Source organism: Pan troglodytes, chromosome 21, assembly GCF_028858775.2.
Source record: "Pan troglodytes isolate AG18354 chromosome 21, NHGRI_mPanTro3-v2.0_pri, whole genome shotgun sequence".
In the NCBI taxonomy this organism is placed as follows: domain Eukaryota; kingdom Metazoa; phylum Chordata; class Mammalia; order Primates; family Hominidae; genus Pan; species Pan troglodytes.
Genome location: NC_072419.2, coordinates 40,506,584 through 40,525,943, shown reverse-complemented (window position 1 = coordinate 40,525,943; position 19,360 = coordinate 40,506,584). Strand labels below are relative to the sequence as shown.

The following is a 19,360-nucleotide window of genomic DNA, read 5'->3' as shown; positions in this document are numbered from 1 at the left end:
TTCCACACAGCACTGGAGTGAGGTTTTAAAACCTGAGTTGGATCTCGCCCCTGCTCTGGCTCCCATCTGCCCACCCAGCATCCCCAGCCTGTGATCCTAGAGCTTGCTGTGCCTAGATCCCAAGCCTCTTCCCACTACCCGAAGCTCTCCCTTTTCCTCGCCCAGCGTCCCTGGTGCTTTTGAGCCATCAGTGACCAACAGCCTTGTTTTGATGGCTCTTCTAGGTGCAGTGGTCCAGCTGCAACATCTTCTCCACCCAGGACCATGCGGCGGCTGCCATTGCCAAGGCTGGCATTCCGGGTAAGTCCTGCTTGCTTCTGAGACATGTGGAATTTGTGAAGGGATTCTGCCCTCTTTGCTTCACTGACTGCTAGAGCAACAGACTTCCTTACATATCAGAAAGGGAGAGGAGTCACCGCCACAAAATCCTAGCCCAGCGACTCCACAGGAAAGAGCTGCTTTGTCCCATCATCATCTAAAATCCTGTGGAAGTTGTTTATTGACCCAGGTCAAGCCGTGTAACCAGGAAGAGCAAGATCTTATGATTGGGAACTACATGATGAAGCGGAGGGGAAGTTCATTAAAGGAAGGATGTGGATCTCTTTCCAAAGAACTGGGGAGGGCTACGGGACAGAAAAAGAGGTTCACTGCCTAGGGTATGGCGGTCTAAAGGACTGAGGAAGGACCAAGACTAACGAGAATGGAGTTTTCACAGGCTGGGCACATGTCTGCTTGGACTTGGGGAGGGGAGTGGTTAGATCTGACCCAGTGATTAGGACATTCAAGATTGCTTCTAACCAACCACAGGTGGACAGGAGGGGGTGGCACAGCACTCCTTCACAGACTGACCAGGACTGAATGGGCATGATCCCCATTCCTCAGCCTTGGCACCGTGGCTTTCTTCTTTTTTTTTTCTTTTTGAGACAGAGTCTTGCCCCGTTGCCCATACTGGAGTGCAGTGGTGCGATCTTGGCTCACTGCAATTCTTAAGACTATTGTCTGCTCCAGTTGTGGGTAGAAGCAGCTGGCTCTGCTTGGCCAGCGTCCTTTGCTCACAAGAGGCTCCTGGGAACCCCACACCTGTGCCCTAGTCATGCCACATGGGAGGAGTGTGGGCTGGTGGTCAGTAGCCCTTAGTTCTGGTGTCTATTCTGGAATTTCATGTAGAGTGGCCTAAGTGCGTCTTAGCTCCTCTCTGGGCATCTGTAAGTGATGATAATGGTCATGCCTGCCTCACAGGGTTTCTATGAGGAAGAATGAGATGGGGTTTGGAGGATTTAGAGTCATGTCTGGCAGAAAGCAAGTACCCCACACATGGTAGCTGCTCGTAGTCATTTTTTGGCCAGACTTTGCCTGAGATTCCCCCACACAGAGGCTGCTAGTGCTCCAGTCCTTTCAGTGCAGAGCAAACCCTGGATCCTGCCTTGTGGATCCTGCTGAGGGGGAGGCGTTGTGGGGCATCAAGCCCTGGTCACTCAGGGTTGATGCCTCAGTCCTTGGCGCCCAGGCAGAAGGGGATGGGAAAGGAAAGAATGATTTCCTGATATCTATATCTGGGGCGGGGTTCTGTACATGGCTTCTGTCTCACTTAATCCATACTATTGTGAGCCCTGTTTACAGAGGAGAAGACTGAGGCTCAGAGAGGTGAAGTGATTTGCCCAAGGTCACACAGCTGGCAAGTGGCAGAGCCAGGGTTTGAACTCAGATCTATCTGGCTCCAAGTTGTGTCCTGACCACTGCTGAGTTTTCAGAGGGGCTGGAGGTGGCTGGGGATGGGAGTTGGGAAGGAGGTAGTTTTGGCTCTGCCAGGGTTGTTCCCTGGAGCAGGTACCAGTTGGGAAGTGCAGGCCCTGATGTGCCACTCACCCTCCAGTGTATGCCTGGAAGGGCGAAACGGACGAGGAGTACCTGTGGTGCATTGAGCAGACCCTGTACTTCAAGGACGGGCCCCTCAACATGATTCTGGACGATGGGGGCGACCTCACCAACCTCATCCACACCAAGTACCCGCAGCTTCTGCCAGGTGAGCAGGGCGGGGCATGTGGGCTGGGTGCTGGTGGCCTGGGTGGGGCCTGTTTGCCCACGTGATGGCCGCAGGCCTGGCAGGACTCCCATCACCTCAAGCAGCAGGATCTGGAAGATGGGAGGATGGCAGGCTCTGGCATTCATGCTGGGGCCTCCTGACTTCTGAGGGTGTGAGGCTAGGGCAGCTGAGCTGATGGCCCAAGGGCAGGCACAGACAGGGCCATGGTTGGGAATAGCTGGGAGAGAGCCAGCTTTGTTCAAAGCAGGTACGCAGAGTGCAGAGGCCCTGAGGCAGGAATGGCTGGAGTGTTCAGGAAACAGAAAAGAGGCCCACAGGATAGCAGTGAGCAAAGGGAGCCTTCACTGGGGGTATGGTGTGAACTTCGTGAAGACCAGATGTGTCAGGGCCTAATAGGCCAATAGAAAAGTGTTTGACCTGATTTGCAGAGCAAGGGGAAATAACTGGAGGGCGTTGAGAAGATTTCTCTGAGAAGATACATGTTAGAAATGGCTGCTGCATGGAGGATGGGTTGTGGTAGGGAGACTGGGAAGAAGCGACAGGGTCACGGACTAGAGCAGCGGCAGTGAGAATAGAGAAGCTGGGAGTTGTTCGGAGGCAGAGTCACTAGGCCTGGTGGTGGCTTCCCTGTAGGAGGGCGTTGGGGACTCCTCCCTCACGCGGGTCTGGGTGATTGGGGGGCCTGTGGGATCAGTCACAGAGATGGGAACCCAGAAAGAGGAATGGCTTTAGGGGGTAAAGATGAGGAATTTGCATGAGCACAGGTGTGGCATCTCTGAGGCTTGTCCTGTCCCCTCTTGTTTAGGCATCCGAGGCATCTCTGAGGAGACCACGACTGGGGTCCACAACCTCTACAAGATGATGGCCAATGGGATCCTCAAGGTGCCTGCCATCAATGTCAATGACTCCGTCACCAAGGTGAGCCAAGGGGCAGTGACAGCTCCCGCTACAGTGGCTGCAGCTCAGGACGAGGCCTCTGAAGAAGAGTGCCCAGGAAGGCTGAGGTTAGGGACATGAAGCCCTCATTTGAGGGGGCAAAAGCGGTTCTAGACAGGCTAATGAGTGCGTTTAAAAGGGGTGTCAGAGCTGGGTGTTAGGAGCTTTATGGCTTTGGGAAGAAGAGCTTTCAAGTTAAGCAAGGTCTTTGACCGGGCAATCTCTCCTAGTAACTGATGCCTAGGAAGGCTCCACACTGGCAGAGAAAGATTAGAGAGAAGCTCTTTGAGCCGATCGGGGTGAAGGGCTTGTGGGGGCATTGGGTGCTGGAGGGGTTCAGCCCAGGCCGGGATGCTTGGTGGGCCCATGATGCCTGGGCTCTTCAGAATACTCTGAGGCCAAGTTGTCCTGGCCCCAGGGCCTTGCCTGCCCCTATTGTCTCCTTACCCCCTTTCCTTTCAGAGCAAGTTTGACAACCTCTATGGCTGCCGGGAGTCCCTCATAGATGGCATCAAGCGGGCCACAGATGTGATGATTGCCGGCAAGGTAGCGGTGGTAGCAGGCTATGGTGATGTGGGCAAGGGCTGTGCCCAGGCCCTGCGGGGTTTCGGAGCCCGCGTCATCATCACCGAGATTGACCCCATCAACGCACTGCAGGCTGCCATGGAGGGTAGGATAGGGCAAGGGTTGGTTGTCAGCCACTGGGGCCAGAGGGAGGGGCAAGGCCACCGTAGATGACCCACAGCCACTGTCTCTGCACAGGCTATGAGGTGACCACCATGGATGAGGCCTGTCAGGAGGGCAACATCTTTGTCACCACCACAGGCTGTATTGACATCATCCTTGGCCGGTAGGTGCCAGATGGGGGGTCCCGGGGAGTGAGGGAGGAGGGCAGAGTTGGGACAGCTTTCTGTCCCTGACAATCTCCCACGGTCTTGGGCTGCCTGACAGGCACTTTGAGCAGATGAAGGATGATGCCATTGTGTGTAACATTGGACACTTTGACGTGGAGATCGATGTCAAGTGGCTCAACGAGAATGCTGTGGAGAAGGTGAACATCAAGCCGCAGGTGAGAAGCTCCCGCCTTGCCAGTGGGCTGGGCAGATGGGAGTGCAGAGGAGTGCTGGCTGCCAGGGAGGAGAGCTGAGGAGATGGTGGCAACCTGTGCAGGGGGGTGGGGAGAAGAGGGCCTAGCATCAGAGCCAGCCAGACATGGCAACCTTATCCTGCGGGCAGCCGGCATCCCTGAAGGTATCAGGCAGATGAGCTGTATGTGGTGAGGCTGTAGTTTTAGAAAGATCACTCTAGCTACTGTGTGCAGAATAAAAGCAACAATGGCGGGTGGTGGGGAGAGAGGCTTTTAGAGGAGGCGCGTAGAATCCCTGCAGGGGATGATGGCCGCCTCGGCTTAGGGAGTGCTGGGGTGGATGGACGGCATGTGGGGTCAGGATGAAGGCAGAGTAACAAAGGACACAGCTTTGGCCGGGCATGGTGGCTCACACCTGTAATCCCAGCACTTTGGAAGGCCGAGATGGGCGGATCACCTGAGGCCAGGAGTTCGAGACTAGCCTGGCCAACATGGTTGAAACCCCGTCTCTACTAAAAATACAAAAAAATTAGCTGGGCCGGGTGCGGTAGCTCATGCCTGTAATCCCAGCACTTTGGGAGGTCGAGGCGGGCGGATCACATGAGGTCAGGGGTTCGAGACCAGCCTGACCAATATGATGAAACCCCATCTCTACTAAAAATAGAAAAATTAGCCGGGTGTGGTGGCGGGCACCTGTAATCCCAGCTATTTGGGAGGCTGAGGCAGGAGAGAATTGCTTGAAGCTGGGAGGCGGAGGTTGCAGTGAGCCGAGATCGCACCCTCGCACTCCTGCCTGGTTAATAAGAGCGAGACTCCATCTCAAAAAAAAAAAAAAAAAAAAAAGGCCAGGTACAGTGGCTCATGCCTGTAATCCCAGCACTTTGGGAGGCCTAGGTGGGCAGATCACGAGGTCAGGAGTTTGAGACCAGTCTGGCCAACATAGTGAAACCCCGTCTCTACTAAAAATACAAGAAGTTAGCCGGGTGTGGTGATGTGCACCTGCAATCCCAGCTACTTGGGAGGCTGAGGCAGGAGAATCACATGAACCCAGGAGATGGAGGTTGTAGTGAGCCGAGATTGTTCCACTGCACTCCAGCCTGGGTGACAGTGCGAGACTCTGTCTCAAAAACAAACAAACAAAAAAATGAGCTGGGCATGGTGGTGGGTGCCTGTAATCCCTGCTACTCGGGAGGCTGAGGCATGAGAATCGCTTAAACGTGGTAGGCAGAGGTTGCAGTGAGCCGAGATTGCGCCATTGCACTCCAGCCTGGGCAACAGAGCGAGACTCCATCTCAAAAACAAAACTAAAAACAAAAAACAAAAAACAAAAAGGGACACAGCTTGAATCGCTGTGTGAGGAGCAGGCCCACGCACTGAGCTGGGAAAGAACAGGTTTGCATTGGGCATTGGGGCACTGAAACTGGAAGATGAGTTCTTATAGGGGGTGTGAAGTTTTACTTGAGTTGCAATTATTATGAGTTTATTTTTTTCTCTGATTATAAAAGTAGTATGTTTCTGGAAGACATTTTGGCTTTGGATATCAACAGCTTTAAAGTTAAGCAACCTCTTTGACTGGGCAATCTCTCCTATAATTGGTCCTTAGGATAATTAAATATGTATGTAGAGATGTTCATCATTTTTTTTTTCTTTTTTTGAGATGGGCTCACTCTGTTAACCAAGCTAGAGGGCAGTGGCATGATCATGGCACACTGCAGCCTTGACCTCCTGGGCTGAAGGAGCTGATCCTCCTGCCTCAGCCTCCCAAGTACCTGGGACTACAGATGTGCACTACTACACCTGGCTAACTTTTTATTTTTTGTAGAGACGAGGCCTTGCTGTGTTCCCCAGGCTGGTCTCAAACTCCTGAGCTTAAGTTCTCTCCCAAAGTGCTGGGATTATAGGCGTGAGCTGCCATACCAGGTCCACCACATTTTTTAAAGGGAGAAAAGCCCACTTATGTGAGGTTCTTTGAGTTGGTGCTGTGCCGTGTTTGAGATATGATAAGGAAGATACAGACACAGAGTTGGCCAAAGCCCTGACACCCACCCAGTCACAGCCACACCAGAAGCCCAAGTCCCAGAGAGGCAGACAGGCAGCTCTATGAACCCACATCCCCTACACTGCTCCTCTTGGGTGCTCTGCTCCTGCGTGGGAGTTCTCCTTGGCTAGGTCCTGCGCTAGTCTAGGGTGTCAGTTCCCGGCTAGGCAGAGGGCACCTCCATCTCTGCCTAGAAGGCCTGGCACTCATCACAGTGTGGGGGTGGCCAGGGTGTGCTTCTGTGGCAGCCACACCCCTGACAGCCATCTGTCTAGACCTCCTTTTGCAAAGGCATCACAGGTGAAACCTGCTACATTGGGGTGATGGGCACCTTTCTGCCAAGCTGCCCTCCAAAGCTGGACTCTATGCCCACCCTCAACATCCTTGACAGTCTTGCCAACCTTCTGCCCAACATTATCTCTTGTCCGTCCTCTCAAGGGCCTCTGTACTCAGGCCATAATTGACCACTCCCTGAATACCCACTGCAGCTCCTACTTCTGCTCATCTGTCCAGACAGCTGCATTTGTTTGGAACAGAACACATGCCCTTCTCCTTGTTCATCTTCTCAGCCCAGCTCAAGAGACCCCCTTCCGGCCAGGCGTGGTGGCACACACCTGTAATTCCAGCACTTTGGGAGGCCGAGGCAGGCGGATCACTTGAGGTCAGGAGTTTGAGACCAGCCTGGCCAACATGGTCAAACCCTGTCTCTACTAAAAATACAAAAAATTAGCTGGGCATGGTGGCTCATGTGTATAGTCCCAGCTACTCTGGAGGCTGAGGCAGGAGAATCGCTTGAACCCAGGAGGTGGAGGTTGCAGTGAGCTGAGATCACACCACTGTACTCCAGCCTGGATGACAGAGTAAGACTCCGTCTCAGGAAAAAAAACAAAAAAAAAAAATTAATAAAATAAAAAAGAGACCCCCTTCCTGGCCAGCTCCTCTGGCAGAGGCAATGCCCACACTCTTAGTACAGACCCCTAGTGCAGCATCCATCACTGGCTTTGGTCTCTGACCCCACTGTTGTACCAGGAGGGTAGAGTCCAGGTTGATGTGTCCCTGCAAGGGGCTTAGATGGGTATCAGTGAGTGCTTATTGATTGAAGCATCAATCAATGCCTGATGGTCATCAGAGACCTTTTCTTGGATCGGTACTAGGCCTCTGGAGCAGCTTGGAACCTGGGCTTTTGGGGAAATGTTTGGGAGGCTGCCTGAGGGTGGAGGGATGGCAAGGGAAGAGCTGGGAGTGGGGAGAAAGCAAGTTTGTGTGTTCAGACAGCTGGGACAGACGGAGGACTGGGGCACTGAGGCTGGGGATTTCCATGTCACGTTCACTCACTAAACCAGGAGTTCTCAACCTTGGCAGTCACCTGGGAGCCACACTGTGGGCCACAGGAATAGGAGTCTCTGGGAATGAGGCCAAGGTATCTTTTTTTTTTTTTTTTTTTGAGACGGAGTTTCGCTCTTGTTGCCCAGGCTGGAGTGCAATGGCGCGATCTTGGCTCACCACAACCTCCGCTTCCCAGGTTCAAGCGATTCGCCTGGCTCAGCCTTCCTGAGTAGCTGGGATTACAGGCATGTGCCACCATGCCTGGCTAATTTTGTGTTTTTAGTAGAGACAGGGTTTCTCCATGTTGTTCAGGCTGGTCCCGAACTCCCGACCTCAGGTGATTCCCCCCGCCTTGGCCTCCCAAAGTGCTGGGATTACAGGCATGAGCCACCGTGTGTGGCCTGGGTATCTTCATTTTTTAAAGCTTCTGAGGTGATTCCAATGTGAGTGCCACGGCATTCAGCTTTTACTAAGCTGCATTCAAAACTATTTCATGGTTATTGAGAACATGGCATCTGTCCTCAGACCGTCCAGACTCAAATTGTAGCCTCCTCTTAGTGTGTGGCTCTGGACAAGTGACCTAACCCTTGTAAACTTCAGTTTCTGAATCTGAAATGGGGATGACAGCAGTACTGAAATCACAGGGTTGTTTCTGGGATGAAATGTGGTAGTTACCTGTAAAGGACTTAGTACAGGGCACATGACAGTGATCATAACGATAACATTAGCTGCTGCTTACTGAGTGCCTCATATGCGCCAAGCAAGTGTGAGCACATGAAGTTCTCACAGCAGAACTGTGCAGTCTGCAGCTCAGCATTTCTTTGTTGTTTTTTTTTGTTTTGTTTTTTGTTTTTTGAGACAGAGTCTCGCTCCGTCGCCCAGGCTGCAGTGCAGTGGTGCGATCTCGGCTCACTGCAAACTCCACCTCCCAGGTTCACGCCATTCTCCTGCCTCAGCCTCCCGAGTGGCTGGGACCACAGGCACCTGCTACCACGCCCGGCTAATTTTTTGTATTTTTTTTTTAGTAGAGACGGGCTTTCACTGTGTTGGCCAAGATAATCTCGATCTCCTGACCTCATGATCCGCCTGCCTCGGCCTTCCAAAGTGCTGGGATTACAGGCGTGAGCCACCGTGCCCCGGCCAGCTCAACATTTCTTAATAAATATTGGCTGTTATTTTTGTGCTAAGCCATGTGCTGGAGGTTGTTTTGGAGCAGTTCGGACGCCTCATGGGCACTGTTGGAGGCAGAGAGGCCTGCCAGATCAGAGGGTGGGCTGTGGGAGCGGGGCCCTGCCTGCCCTCACTGTTGCCCTGCCTGCGTGTAGGTGGACCGGTATCGGTTGAAGAATGGGCGCCGCATCATCCTGCTGGCCGAGGGTCGGCTGGTCAACCTGGGTTGTGCCATGGGCCACCCCAGCTTCGTGATGAGTAACTCCTTCACCAACCAGGTGATGGCGCAGATCGAGCTGTGGACCCATCCAGACAAGTACCCCGTTGGGGTTCATTTCCTGCCCAAGAAGGTGGGTTTATTCTTCTACCTCAAGCCAAGGGTCACGTGTCTAATCCTGGGATCCCCACACAGGGCTTGCCAGAGTTTATAAAGTGCTTGCCTGTCTGCCCTCTTAGAGGCCCTCATGGGGTCCTCTACAGTGCAGAAGTCATTCTCCCCATTGACAGAAGAAGAAACTGAGACCCACAGTGGGGAGTGGCTCCCTGGAGCACAGCAGAGTGGCAGGACCAGGTGGTGAGGAGAGCCTGGGCCTTGGAGCGGGACACACCCCATTTTGAATCTCAGCCCCACCACTTACAGGCTGTGTAATCCAGGCAAATTCTTTCTCTGTGTCTTCATTTTCTCATCTGTGAAATGAAGGTAATAGCAACCCCCTTCAGGATTGTAAGGATTTCCTGAGATCATGAACCCACACACCCACAGGGGCTAGGCAGGTAAATGAGTGATGCCAGCTGAACAAGGACTGGAAGAGCTGAAGGGGTAAAGGGCTGGTTGCCACCTAGGAACCCAGGTCCGTCTGACCAGGGCTTCTAACCTTTCAGGAGAGCCAGAGATACCAAGATCTCTATACAAAATGATTTTCAAATACAGGCAACTCATTAAAATTTTATTTTGATTTTGATTTTTTTGAGATAGAGTCTCACTCTGTTGCCCAGGCTAGAGTGCAGTGACATGATCTCGGCTTACTGCAACCTCCACCTGCCGGGTTCAAGCAATCCTCCCACCTCAGCCTCTTGAGTAGCTAGGATTACAGGCAGATGCCACCACACTTGGCTAATTTTTTTGTATTTTTAGTAGAGACGGGGTTTTGCCATATTGGCCAGACTGGTCTCGAACTCCTGATTTCAAGTGATCCACCCGCCTCAGCCACTGTACCTGGCCTCATTATAATTTAAAAAATAACTGGGTGGGTTAACTTGGACATGTGTATAAGCTGAGTGCAGTCTGCAGGCTGCACGTTGTGGCCTTGTAATAAGATGATACATCCCTGGCCAGGCGCGGTGGCTCACACCTGTAATCCCAGCACTTTGGGAGGCCGAGGTGGGCAGATCATTTGAGGTCAGAAGTTGGAGACCAGCCTGGCCAACATGGTGAAACCCCATCTCTACTAAAAATACAAAAAAATGAGCTGGGCATGGTGGCGCATGCCTGTAGTCCCAGGTACTTGGGAAGCTGAGGCAGGAGAATTGCTTGAACCCAGGAGGTGGAGGTTGCAGTGAGACGAGATTGTGCCACTGCACTCCAGCCTGGCAACAGAGTGAGACCCTGTCTCAAAAAAAAAAATGATACATCCCTAAGCATGGCATCTCACTATGGTCGTATGGTCTGCATAATCATGAAGATGAAGTCCTCTGACATGAAATCCAGTGCTCACCCTAACACCCCATGCAGTCCACCCTTCCCTGGGGTCAGGACAGATGTTTTAGTCCTGGCTCTTCTTGGCAGTTATACAGGTGAACTTTGCTTTGTCCCTTACCCTGTCCAATCCTCAGTCTCCTTATGAGCTAAATGGTAAGAGTAGCTCTTGCTCTTCCAGCCTTTTGCTGCTGGAGAAGCTGTGATGGGGTCTACATACCATCCCTTCATCTTTTGAAAGGCTGGTTCTACCAATTGAGGAAGACGCAGGAAGAGGCCTGGGGCATCTGCCTCCAGGGCCAGCCAACAACTAATCTCCCTGGAGCAATGTCTTGCTGGACCAAACATTTTACCCATAAGGACCTCAAGGCGTACCTTGTTCTGTGCAGCTGGTTGTGGGGTTGAAAGATTCTCACTTGATCCCTATCTAATCCCAGTTGGGAGAAATATGGCTGTGAGTTTGGTGAGAAATTGGTCAGGCCTTTGAAATGAGGGCAGGGTTGGAAGTGAAAGAGGCAAAGCTCCCGCCTCAGCACCTGACCCTGTCCTTACCACTTTTCTTCATCATTGCTAACATGTGGCTTGGGGACAGGACACTCTTGGCATCATGCCTCACATGCTGTATGCAGGCAAGGGACTAGGTACCTTGGTCAACAATGACAGAGAAGGCAGCCACCATTTATTAAGTCACCTACTGCACGAATGACTCTGAGTAGCACTGATCTTTGTAACAGCCTTGAGAGATGAGTGATCCATCCATCCTGCGAATGGGGAAAGTCAGGTGTAGAGACCGACTTGCTCTCACAGATGTTAAGTATCAGGCCAGGAATAGAACCTAGCTCTGTCTGTCCAAGGTGTTGACCTTAGGACGTGACACACACCTTCTGGTTCAGGGTGCTGGGAGAAGGAAAAGTTCTGGGCTAGTCCAGGCCAAGCAGAAGGTTGATTTCAATGTGTACTGTGGGGGTTGGAGGCCATCGTTCTACCTCTGGAACTGACGTGGACTCAGTTCTAGGCTGGGCCCTGGTCCTACTGTTGCCCGCCTCTCTGCTGAGCACATCACCTTCTGCAGGCTCTTTGCTTCATCTGAAGATACAAGGATAAACCGCACCCATCCTACTTCTTAAGGGTGTTTGGGAGGCTCTAATGAAACAGTAGATGTGAAACCACTTGGGAATGTAAAAGCTGTGGGCTGAGCTGTGGTCAGAGGCCGCCATGCCATCATGGGACAGGATGGGGTCCCTTAGGGGTAGGGAGAGGCCTACCTCATGAGAGAGTTAGAGGCTTGCTTGTATTTAACTCTTGCCTCTGTCCTCTTCGGTTTCTGCATAATCTCTTCAAAGCTGCTCTAGAGGCCATAAGCTGGGATGCTTGAGACACATTTTGGGGCTTTGAAGCCAGATAGACCTGGGTTCAAATCCTAGCTCTGTCATTCACTAGCTTGGTGACCGTGGACACGTCATTTCACGTTTCTGAACCTTGATTTCCTCATTTTATAAAAGGAGGATGGCAGTGGATTAGAATCCTTTTGGTCACAAGTGATAGAAACACTATTCAAACCAGTGTATCAGTTATCTTGCTGCATAACAATCTAACCCCTAGACTTACTGGCTTCAAATAATAAATATTTATTATTTCAGTTTCTGTGGGTCAAGAATTTGAGATCAGCTTAGCTGGCTGCTTCTGACTCAGGCTCTTTCATGAGGTTGCGGTCAAGATTTCTGCCAGGGCTGCAATCATCTGAAGGTTTGACTGGGTCTGGAAGATCCTCTTCACATCGCTGTTGACAGGAGGTCTCAATTCCTCATGCATGGGCCTCTCCAGAGGGCTGCTTATGCATCCTCAGGAGATGGCATCTGGCTTCCCCCAGAGTAAGTCATCCAGAGGAGAGCAAGGAGGAAGCCACAGGGTCTCTATGAACTTGTGTCCAAAGTCACACACCATCACTTCTGCTTTCTTCTATTCATTAGAAAGGAATCACTCGGTGGGGTGGGGGGAGGCGGTGGGGATTAGGCTCTAATTCTTAAAGGAGTATCAAAGAATTTATAGATACATTTTAATCAAAAAAAGCAACCAGTTTAATCCAAAAAAGAACTTTATTCTCGAATCTGCCAGGCGCGGTGGCTCACGCCTGTAATCCCAGCACTTTGGGAGGCTGAGGCAGGCAGATCACCTGAGGTCAGGAGTTCAAGAACAGCCTTACCAACATGGTGAAACCCCATCTCTACTAAAAACAGAAAGTTAGCTGGACGTGGTGGTGCACGCCTGTAATCCCAGCTCCTCGGGAGGCTGAGGCAGGAGAATCACTTGAACCTGGGATGTAGAAGTTGCAGTGAGCCGAGATCACGCCACTGCACTCCAGCGTGGGTGTCCGAATGAGACTTTGTCACAAAAAAAAGAACTTTATTCTCGGATCCAAACACTGGAAACCTAGGATTCCGTGTCATCATGGCTCTGTCCTTCTGTCTCTCGGATCTATCTTCATTTCACTTGTAAAATAGACTTGGAACTGGTGAGCTGAGATTGATAGATACCCTTCCCTGTTTAGGAATCCCAGTGGGGTTGGAGCACCTTGTCTCTGCCTGTCATGGAAAATATGTCCTGTGCATAGATCAATTCCAGAGAAGCGTTTTGGTTAGCTGCTTGAGTTGAAGAATGAGGAAGGAGATGTGATTGATGGTCCTGTCAAGCCACATGGAGGGGAGGGTGTGGCATGGTTCCCTTTTGAGGGGGGCTGGGCAGCCAAAACAACACATTAACTGAGGCTGGGTGTGAGGATAGAAAGAGTTAACATGAGTACCACACATGGCAGAAACCCTAACGGAACACTTCTGCCTCTATTGGCAGCCAGACGCGTGTAGGGGTCCCAGAAAATGGCACTGATTCCCGGTCTTCCTTTGTTTCTCCCCAGCTGGATGAGGCAGTGGCTGAAGCCCACCTGGGCAAGCTGAATGTGAAGTTGACCAAGCTAACTGAGAAGCAAGCCCAGTACCTGGGCATGTCCTGTGATGGCCCCTTCAAGCCGGATCACTACCGCTACTGAGAGCCAGGTCTGCGTTTCACCCTCCAGCTGCTGTCCTTGCCCAGGCCCCACCTCTCCTCCCTAAGAGCTAATGGCACCAACTTTGTGATTGGTTTGTCAGTGTCCCCCATCGACTCTCTGGGGCTGATCACTTAGTTTTTGGCCTCTGCTGCAGCCGTCATACTGTTCCAAATGTGGCAGCGGGAACAGAGGCCCCTCCTCAAGCCCCAGTCATGATGGAGGTCCCAGCCACAGGGAACCATGAGCTCAGTGGTCTTGGAACAGCTCACTAAGTCAGTCCTTCCTTAGCCTGGAAGTCAGTAGTGGAGTCACAAAGCCCATGTGTTTTGCCATCTAGGCCTTCACCTGGTCTGTGGACTTATACCTGTGTGCTTGGTTTACAGGTCCAGTGGTTCTTCAGCCCATGACAGATGAGAAGGGGCTATATTGAAGGGCAAAGAGGAACTGTTGTTTGAATTTTCCTGAGAGCCTGGCTTAGTGCTGGGCCTTCTCTTAAACCTCATTACAATGAGGTTAGTACTTTTAGTCCCTGTTTTACAGGGGTTAGAATAGACTGTTAAGGGGCAACTGAGAAAGAACAGAGAAGTGACAGCTAGGGGTTGAGAGGGGCCAGAAAAACATGAATGCAGGCAGATTTCGTGAAATCTGCCACCACTTTATAACCAGATGGTTCCTTTCACAACCCTGGGTCAAAAAGAGAATAATTTGGCCTATAATGTTAAAAGAAAGCAGGAAGGTGGGTAAATAAAAATCTTGGTGCCTGGAAGAATTTTGAGCCTTTATTTTATAGATAATCCTCTGCCAACAATGTATGCCATGAATAGGGGGTTATAGTCGTGCTGATGAAGCATTCACGGGGTACTCTGCAGTGGAACGGCTGTCTGTGGTCCTTAGGCTTGAAAGAATGGGTAAAGTGAAGAGGGAACTCTTTCGTTTTTTTTTGAGACAGAGTCTCGCTCCGTCACCCAGGCTGGAGTGCAGTGATGCAATCTCGGCTCGATGCAACCTTCGCCTCCTGGGTTCAAGCGATCCTCCTGCCTCAGCCTCCTGAGTAGCTGAGATCACACCCAGTTAATTTTTTTTGGGTATTTTTAGTAGAGACGGGGTTTTACCATGTTAGCCAGGCTGATCTTGAACTCCTGACCTCAAGTGATCTGCCTGGGATTATAGGCGTGAGCCACTGTGCCCGGCTGTTTGCAGTATTTTTAAAAGTGCACTAAGTGGGGACTCACATTAAGTTCTAAAGATACAATGTCAAGTAAAACCCTTAAGTCACACTCAATGGCCCATGATCAGTGAGGCATGAGGGGCTGAAAACTGCTCACTCTGGCTTAGATGCTCATCAGTGTGTCCTGCCTGACAATTAATTCTTACCTTTTCTTTTTCCCTGAGTGCACATAGTTTAAGTTGCATAAGTTACGTGTGTATGTGATGTGACTCTGCTGTAAATAGTGTACAGACTTTGGTACTTCAACTATTATTAGTACCGAATGACAGGGCACCCACTCCCAACTGACCACAACACAAGTGGTCAAAACAGGCTGAGATCTTGCACACTTGGGTGACAGGCATGGTGCAAGCATCTTTTAGAGTTGTTGTTTTTTTTTTTTCTAGACAGTCTCGCTCTGTTGCCCAGGCAACAGAGTGCAGTGGTGCTATCTCAGCTCACTGCAAGCTCCACCTCCCAGGTTCATGCCATTCTTCTGCCTCAGCCTCCCGAGTAGCTGGGACTACAGGCACCCGCCACCACGCCCGGCAAATTTTTTTTTGTATTTTTTTTTAGTAGAGATGGGGTTTCACCATGTTAGCCAGGATGGTCTCGATCTCCTGACCTCGTGATCCACCCGCCTCGGCCACCCAAAGTGCTGGGATTAGAAGCGTGAGCCACCGTGCCTGGCCTTTTTTTTTTTTTTTTTTGAGACAGAGTCTCACTCTCGTCGCCCAGGCTAGAGTGCAGTGGCACAATCTCAGCTCACTGCAACCTCTGCCTCATGAGTTCAAGCAATTCTCCTGCCTCAGCCTCCCAAGTAGCTGGGATTACAGATGCTCATCACCACACCTGGCTAATTTTTGTATTTGTAGTAGAGACAGGGTTTCACCATGTTGGCCAGGCTGGTCTTGAACTCCTAACCTCAGGTGATCTGCCCACCTCAGCCTCCCAAAGTGCTGGGATTACAGGCATGAGCCACCATGCCTGGCCTTAGTGCACTAAGTGGGGACTCACATTAAGTTCTAAAGATATGATGTATCTTTACATCATATGTAAAAAGGTATGGTCTTATTTATTCCTCATAGAGACTGGAATTCCCGTGTCTGAGGCTCTGAGAGGAGCCATAAGCATGAGCTGACTTTTGTATGTGGTAGGACTTAGACCAAAATCCAAGCCCCTTCCACACCAGCAAGGTCAGGTTTAGGAAGGGAGCCTGGATTCAGATTTCCCAACATTAGATCAGGAACTCTGGAACTGTAAACCAGAGGGCTACCCAGAGCCCTGCCTCAGTTCTTCTACTGGGGTGGCTGCTGGGACGATGACTTCACAGTAGAAAAAAGGAGAGGCTGCTGTTCTTCTAAGCCAGAGAGGTTGAACGCCTTCTGCTGCACAGCCGCTGCCTGTGTGTGCGCATGCTCCCTTCCCTCTAGCGTGTCTCCTCCCGGATGTGGGAAATGCTGTCAGAATGCTTCCTCCTGCCAGATCCCATGTAGCCCCCCACCTCCCTTCTTCCAGGAGTTCTGGTTTCTGTTATGCCAGCCTCTTCCTTTCCTGTTCGGAGGTGTCCTGTCAGTTCCCAGAACCTTTTGTTTCAGAAAACACAGCCCCTCTTTTCACATCTGGTCTCAGACTTACCTCTGATTTCAGGTCTGCTAATCTGTCACATGTGTGACACTGACCGGGTACCCACAATGAAAGATGATGTGTCTCCTGCTCCACCCCCAATACCCCAATACTCCACTCCTGATATCCGGGCTGCCCCCATCAAAGCTTCACGGAGAAAGAAGGAATTGGTCAAGGGTCCTGCAGTATCCAGGCCTAGCCCTGGTTGGGTTTTTTCCAGGAAAGAGATGAGAAGATGAGGCCTGTGGTTGGTGGAAAGTGGCTGTTTATGGAGCAGTGGACTGAACTTTGGAAAGAGGAGCCCTGGGTCTGCTGCTGACTCACTGTGTTCCCCGCAGGGACAGAAATACCTACTTCAGATGGCTGTCTTGACGCTCGAATGATAGAACATTAGTGAGGAGTTTTTATGCTGAGTTTTTTTTTGTTGTTTTTTTTTTTGAGACGGAGTCTTGCTCTGTCGCCCAGGCTGGAGTGCAGTGGCGCGATCTTGGCTCACTGCAAGCTCCGCCTCCCAGGTTCACGCCATTCTCCTGCCTCAGCCTCCCGAGTAGCTGAGACTACAGGCGCCCGCCACCGTGTCCGGCTAATTTTTTATATTTTTAGTAGAGATGGGGTTTCACCGTGGTCTCGATCTCCTGACCTCGTGATCTGCCTGCTTTGGCCTCCCAAAGTGCTGGGATTACAGGCATGAGCCACTGTGCCCGGCCTTTATGCTGAGTTTTAAGGACTGTATGAGACACCAGGTGGTGGGAGGGAGCTGTTTTGAGAGCAGGGAATTTAGGATACTTAGGAAATTAGAAAATTAGAGAAGTCATAGGATCTTGGAACTAAGGGAGAACCTTAGAGTCCTGTGGAGCAGAACCCAGCATTTGTATGTGGAGAAACGGAGGCCCAGAGAAGTTGTGACTTATCCGGGTCACTCTGCAGGTCTGGGTGTCCCACCCGAGTCCATGTCAGGGCTCTTTCTGCACACCAAGCCCCATGCCCACCTCTGTGTGACTGGCTGTGGTGGGAGGGGCCTCCTAGGCTAGAGGTGCTGGGATCCCTTTTCAGTCCAGAAATAATGAGCTTAGAGTGTCTGGAAGTAGCATGGACTAAAACCCAGGAAGGATCCACGGGGACTGTTGATGCCAGTGAGGACTCCAGGAAGCCGCTGTTGGGACAGCCCTGCTTTGGGAGTCTGAGGTTCCAGGAAACCCCAGGAATCCAGATTCTCATCCCTGAGACCTACTCAGGACTAGCCCAGGGGACCGAGCTAGGAAACCTGCTTGAGGTGGTAGAGGCAGCCAGGGGTGTGCAGTGGTCCGGGCGGGCTTCGATCAGTTCCAGGTTGGTTGCTTCTCCAAACTGGCTCCAAGACAGGCATGTGGCTCAAGTTGGTCTGGACTCAATCCTGGGACTTTAGGACTTTTGCTAGAAATCTGGTGTGGTGCAGGAGCGACTCCAGGATTCACTCTGTGGGCTGCTTGGACTCAGACTCCCCCAGGACTAGAGGCTGCTTCTCCCTGGTGGGAGGAGTTACAACCTTGCAAGGGTTCTAAAGACCCCCGGGTGCTGGGTGGTGGGCTTTTCCTGACAACTTCCATAAGTTATTGGAACCTAAATTCACACTGCTTAGCATCGTAATAGTCTGATCAACCCTGCTCAGTGTTCTCATACTTGCCCTATTACCAGGGAGAGAAATAGAGAGGTGGGTGCCTCCCTAGAGTATCCACCCACACTGTGTCCTGAATGCCCCTCCTCAACCTGTCTCTCGTGGGGACCTGCACCTGCTTTTCCTACTAACTGCTGGCTTGTATTTATTCCCCTAAAGCCTGTTCCGTAACCCAGTGTGGTTCTTAGACTTGAGCAAACCTCAGAAACACCTGGAGGGCTTATCCCCAGTCCTGATTCTGTAGGTCTGGGGTGAGGCCTTATAGTGTGCATTTTAACAACTTCCCCAGTGTTTCCCAATGCTGCTGGTGCACACCAAGTGTAGAATTTGCCTCTGTGCCTGTTGCACAGTAGGTGGAGGTGGCAACTGTAAAAGAGACCCAGCTATCCTAAAAACAGAAAAGGTACTGTCTTCAGTGGGGCTGCCAGGATTGGAAGGAATGTGAGCCTGTAGCTGCTCCTTTGCCCCCACGAAGGCCAGCTTGCCTTAGGATGAAGCCAACACAGACCGGGTGCAGCAGCTCACACCTGTAATCCCAGCACTTTGGGAGGCCAAGGCGGGCAGATCACCTGAGGTCAGGAGTTTGAGACCAGCCTGGCCAACATAATGAAACCCTAGCTCTACTAAAAAAAAATAGAATAAAAAAAAAATTAGCCGGGCATGGTGATGCACGCCTGTAATCCCAGCTACTCAGGAGGCTGAGACAGGAAAATCACTTGAACTGGGAGGTGGCAGTTAGAGTGAGTTGAGATCACACACTGCACTCCAGTCTGGGGGACAGAGCAAAGCCTCATCTCAAAAAAAAAAGGTATAAAGCCAACACAATTGAGAGAGAGTGACACATTCCAGAGAATATTTGAGTAGCTGAATCTAGACATGTTTTACACTAACTGGATCTAGCCCCTTTTTAGTGAAATGAACCCCCCAGAAAGTTACCTTCTTTCCCTAAACCCATCTCAATAGGTTGCTGTCTGACAATTCTGAGTCTCGCTGTAGTGGAGAAGACATTGAAGACACCAGGTTATAGAAAAACAACAGAGAAAAGAAGATAGAGGGCTGGGTGTGGTGACTCATGCCTGTAATCCCAGCACTTTGGGAGGCCGAGGCAGGCAGATCACCTGAGGTCAGGAGTTCGAGACCAGCCTGGCCAACGTGGTGAAACCCCGTCTCTACTAAAAATACAAAATTAGCCTGGCATGGTGGAGCACACCTGTAATCCCAGCTACTTGGGAGGGTGAGGTAGGAGAATCGCTTGAACCCGTGAGGCGGAGGTTGCAGTGAGCGGAGATCAAGCCACTGCACTCCAGCCTGGGTGACAGAGCGAGACTCCATCTCAAAAAAAAAAGAAAAAGAAAATAGAGAACTTGGGCCAGGTCCCCTCCCAGCTGCACCACGAAGGGACTGGATTCGCCCCCAAGACTGCCTTGTCCAATCCCTTCACGGTGCAGCTGGGAGGGAATTTTGCCCAAGGTCATACAGCAGTGAGGGGCAGTGCTGGAACAGGAATTTGTACCACCTGACTCTTTTAAAGAG

At 51.3% G+C, this 19,360-nt stretch overlaps 1 protein-coding gene across 15 annotated transcripts in view; it reads left to right on the top strand.

The window, feature by feature from the left end:
- Nucleotides 1–19,360, top strand: part of AHCY (adenosylhomocysteinase) — a 50,094-nt gene that overhangs the window by 8,999 nt on the left and 21,735 nt on the right. For 7 of the 15 annotated variants that reach the window (XR_010154005.1, XR_010154004.1, XR_010154003.1 and 4 more), the window contains exons 3-10: nucleotides 225–300; nucleotides 1,874–2,023; nucleotides 2,850–2,962; nucleotides 3,443–3,650; nucleotides 3,743–3,830; nucleotides 3,932–4,049; nucleotides 8,757–8,951; nucleotides 13,209–13,347. Coding sequence is in view for 10 of the 15 variants with exons in the window: in XM_063802432.1 (XP_063658502.1) it covers nucleotides 225–300; nucleotides 1,874–2,023; nucleotides 2,850–2,962; nucleotides 3,443–3,650; nucleotides 3,743–3,830; nucleotides 3,932–4,049; nucleotides 8,757–8,951; nucleotides 13,209–13,340 (1,080 nt within the window). In the remaining 5 variants the exon portion in view is untranslated. 15 annotated transcript variants of the gene reach the window in all.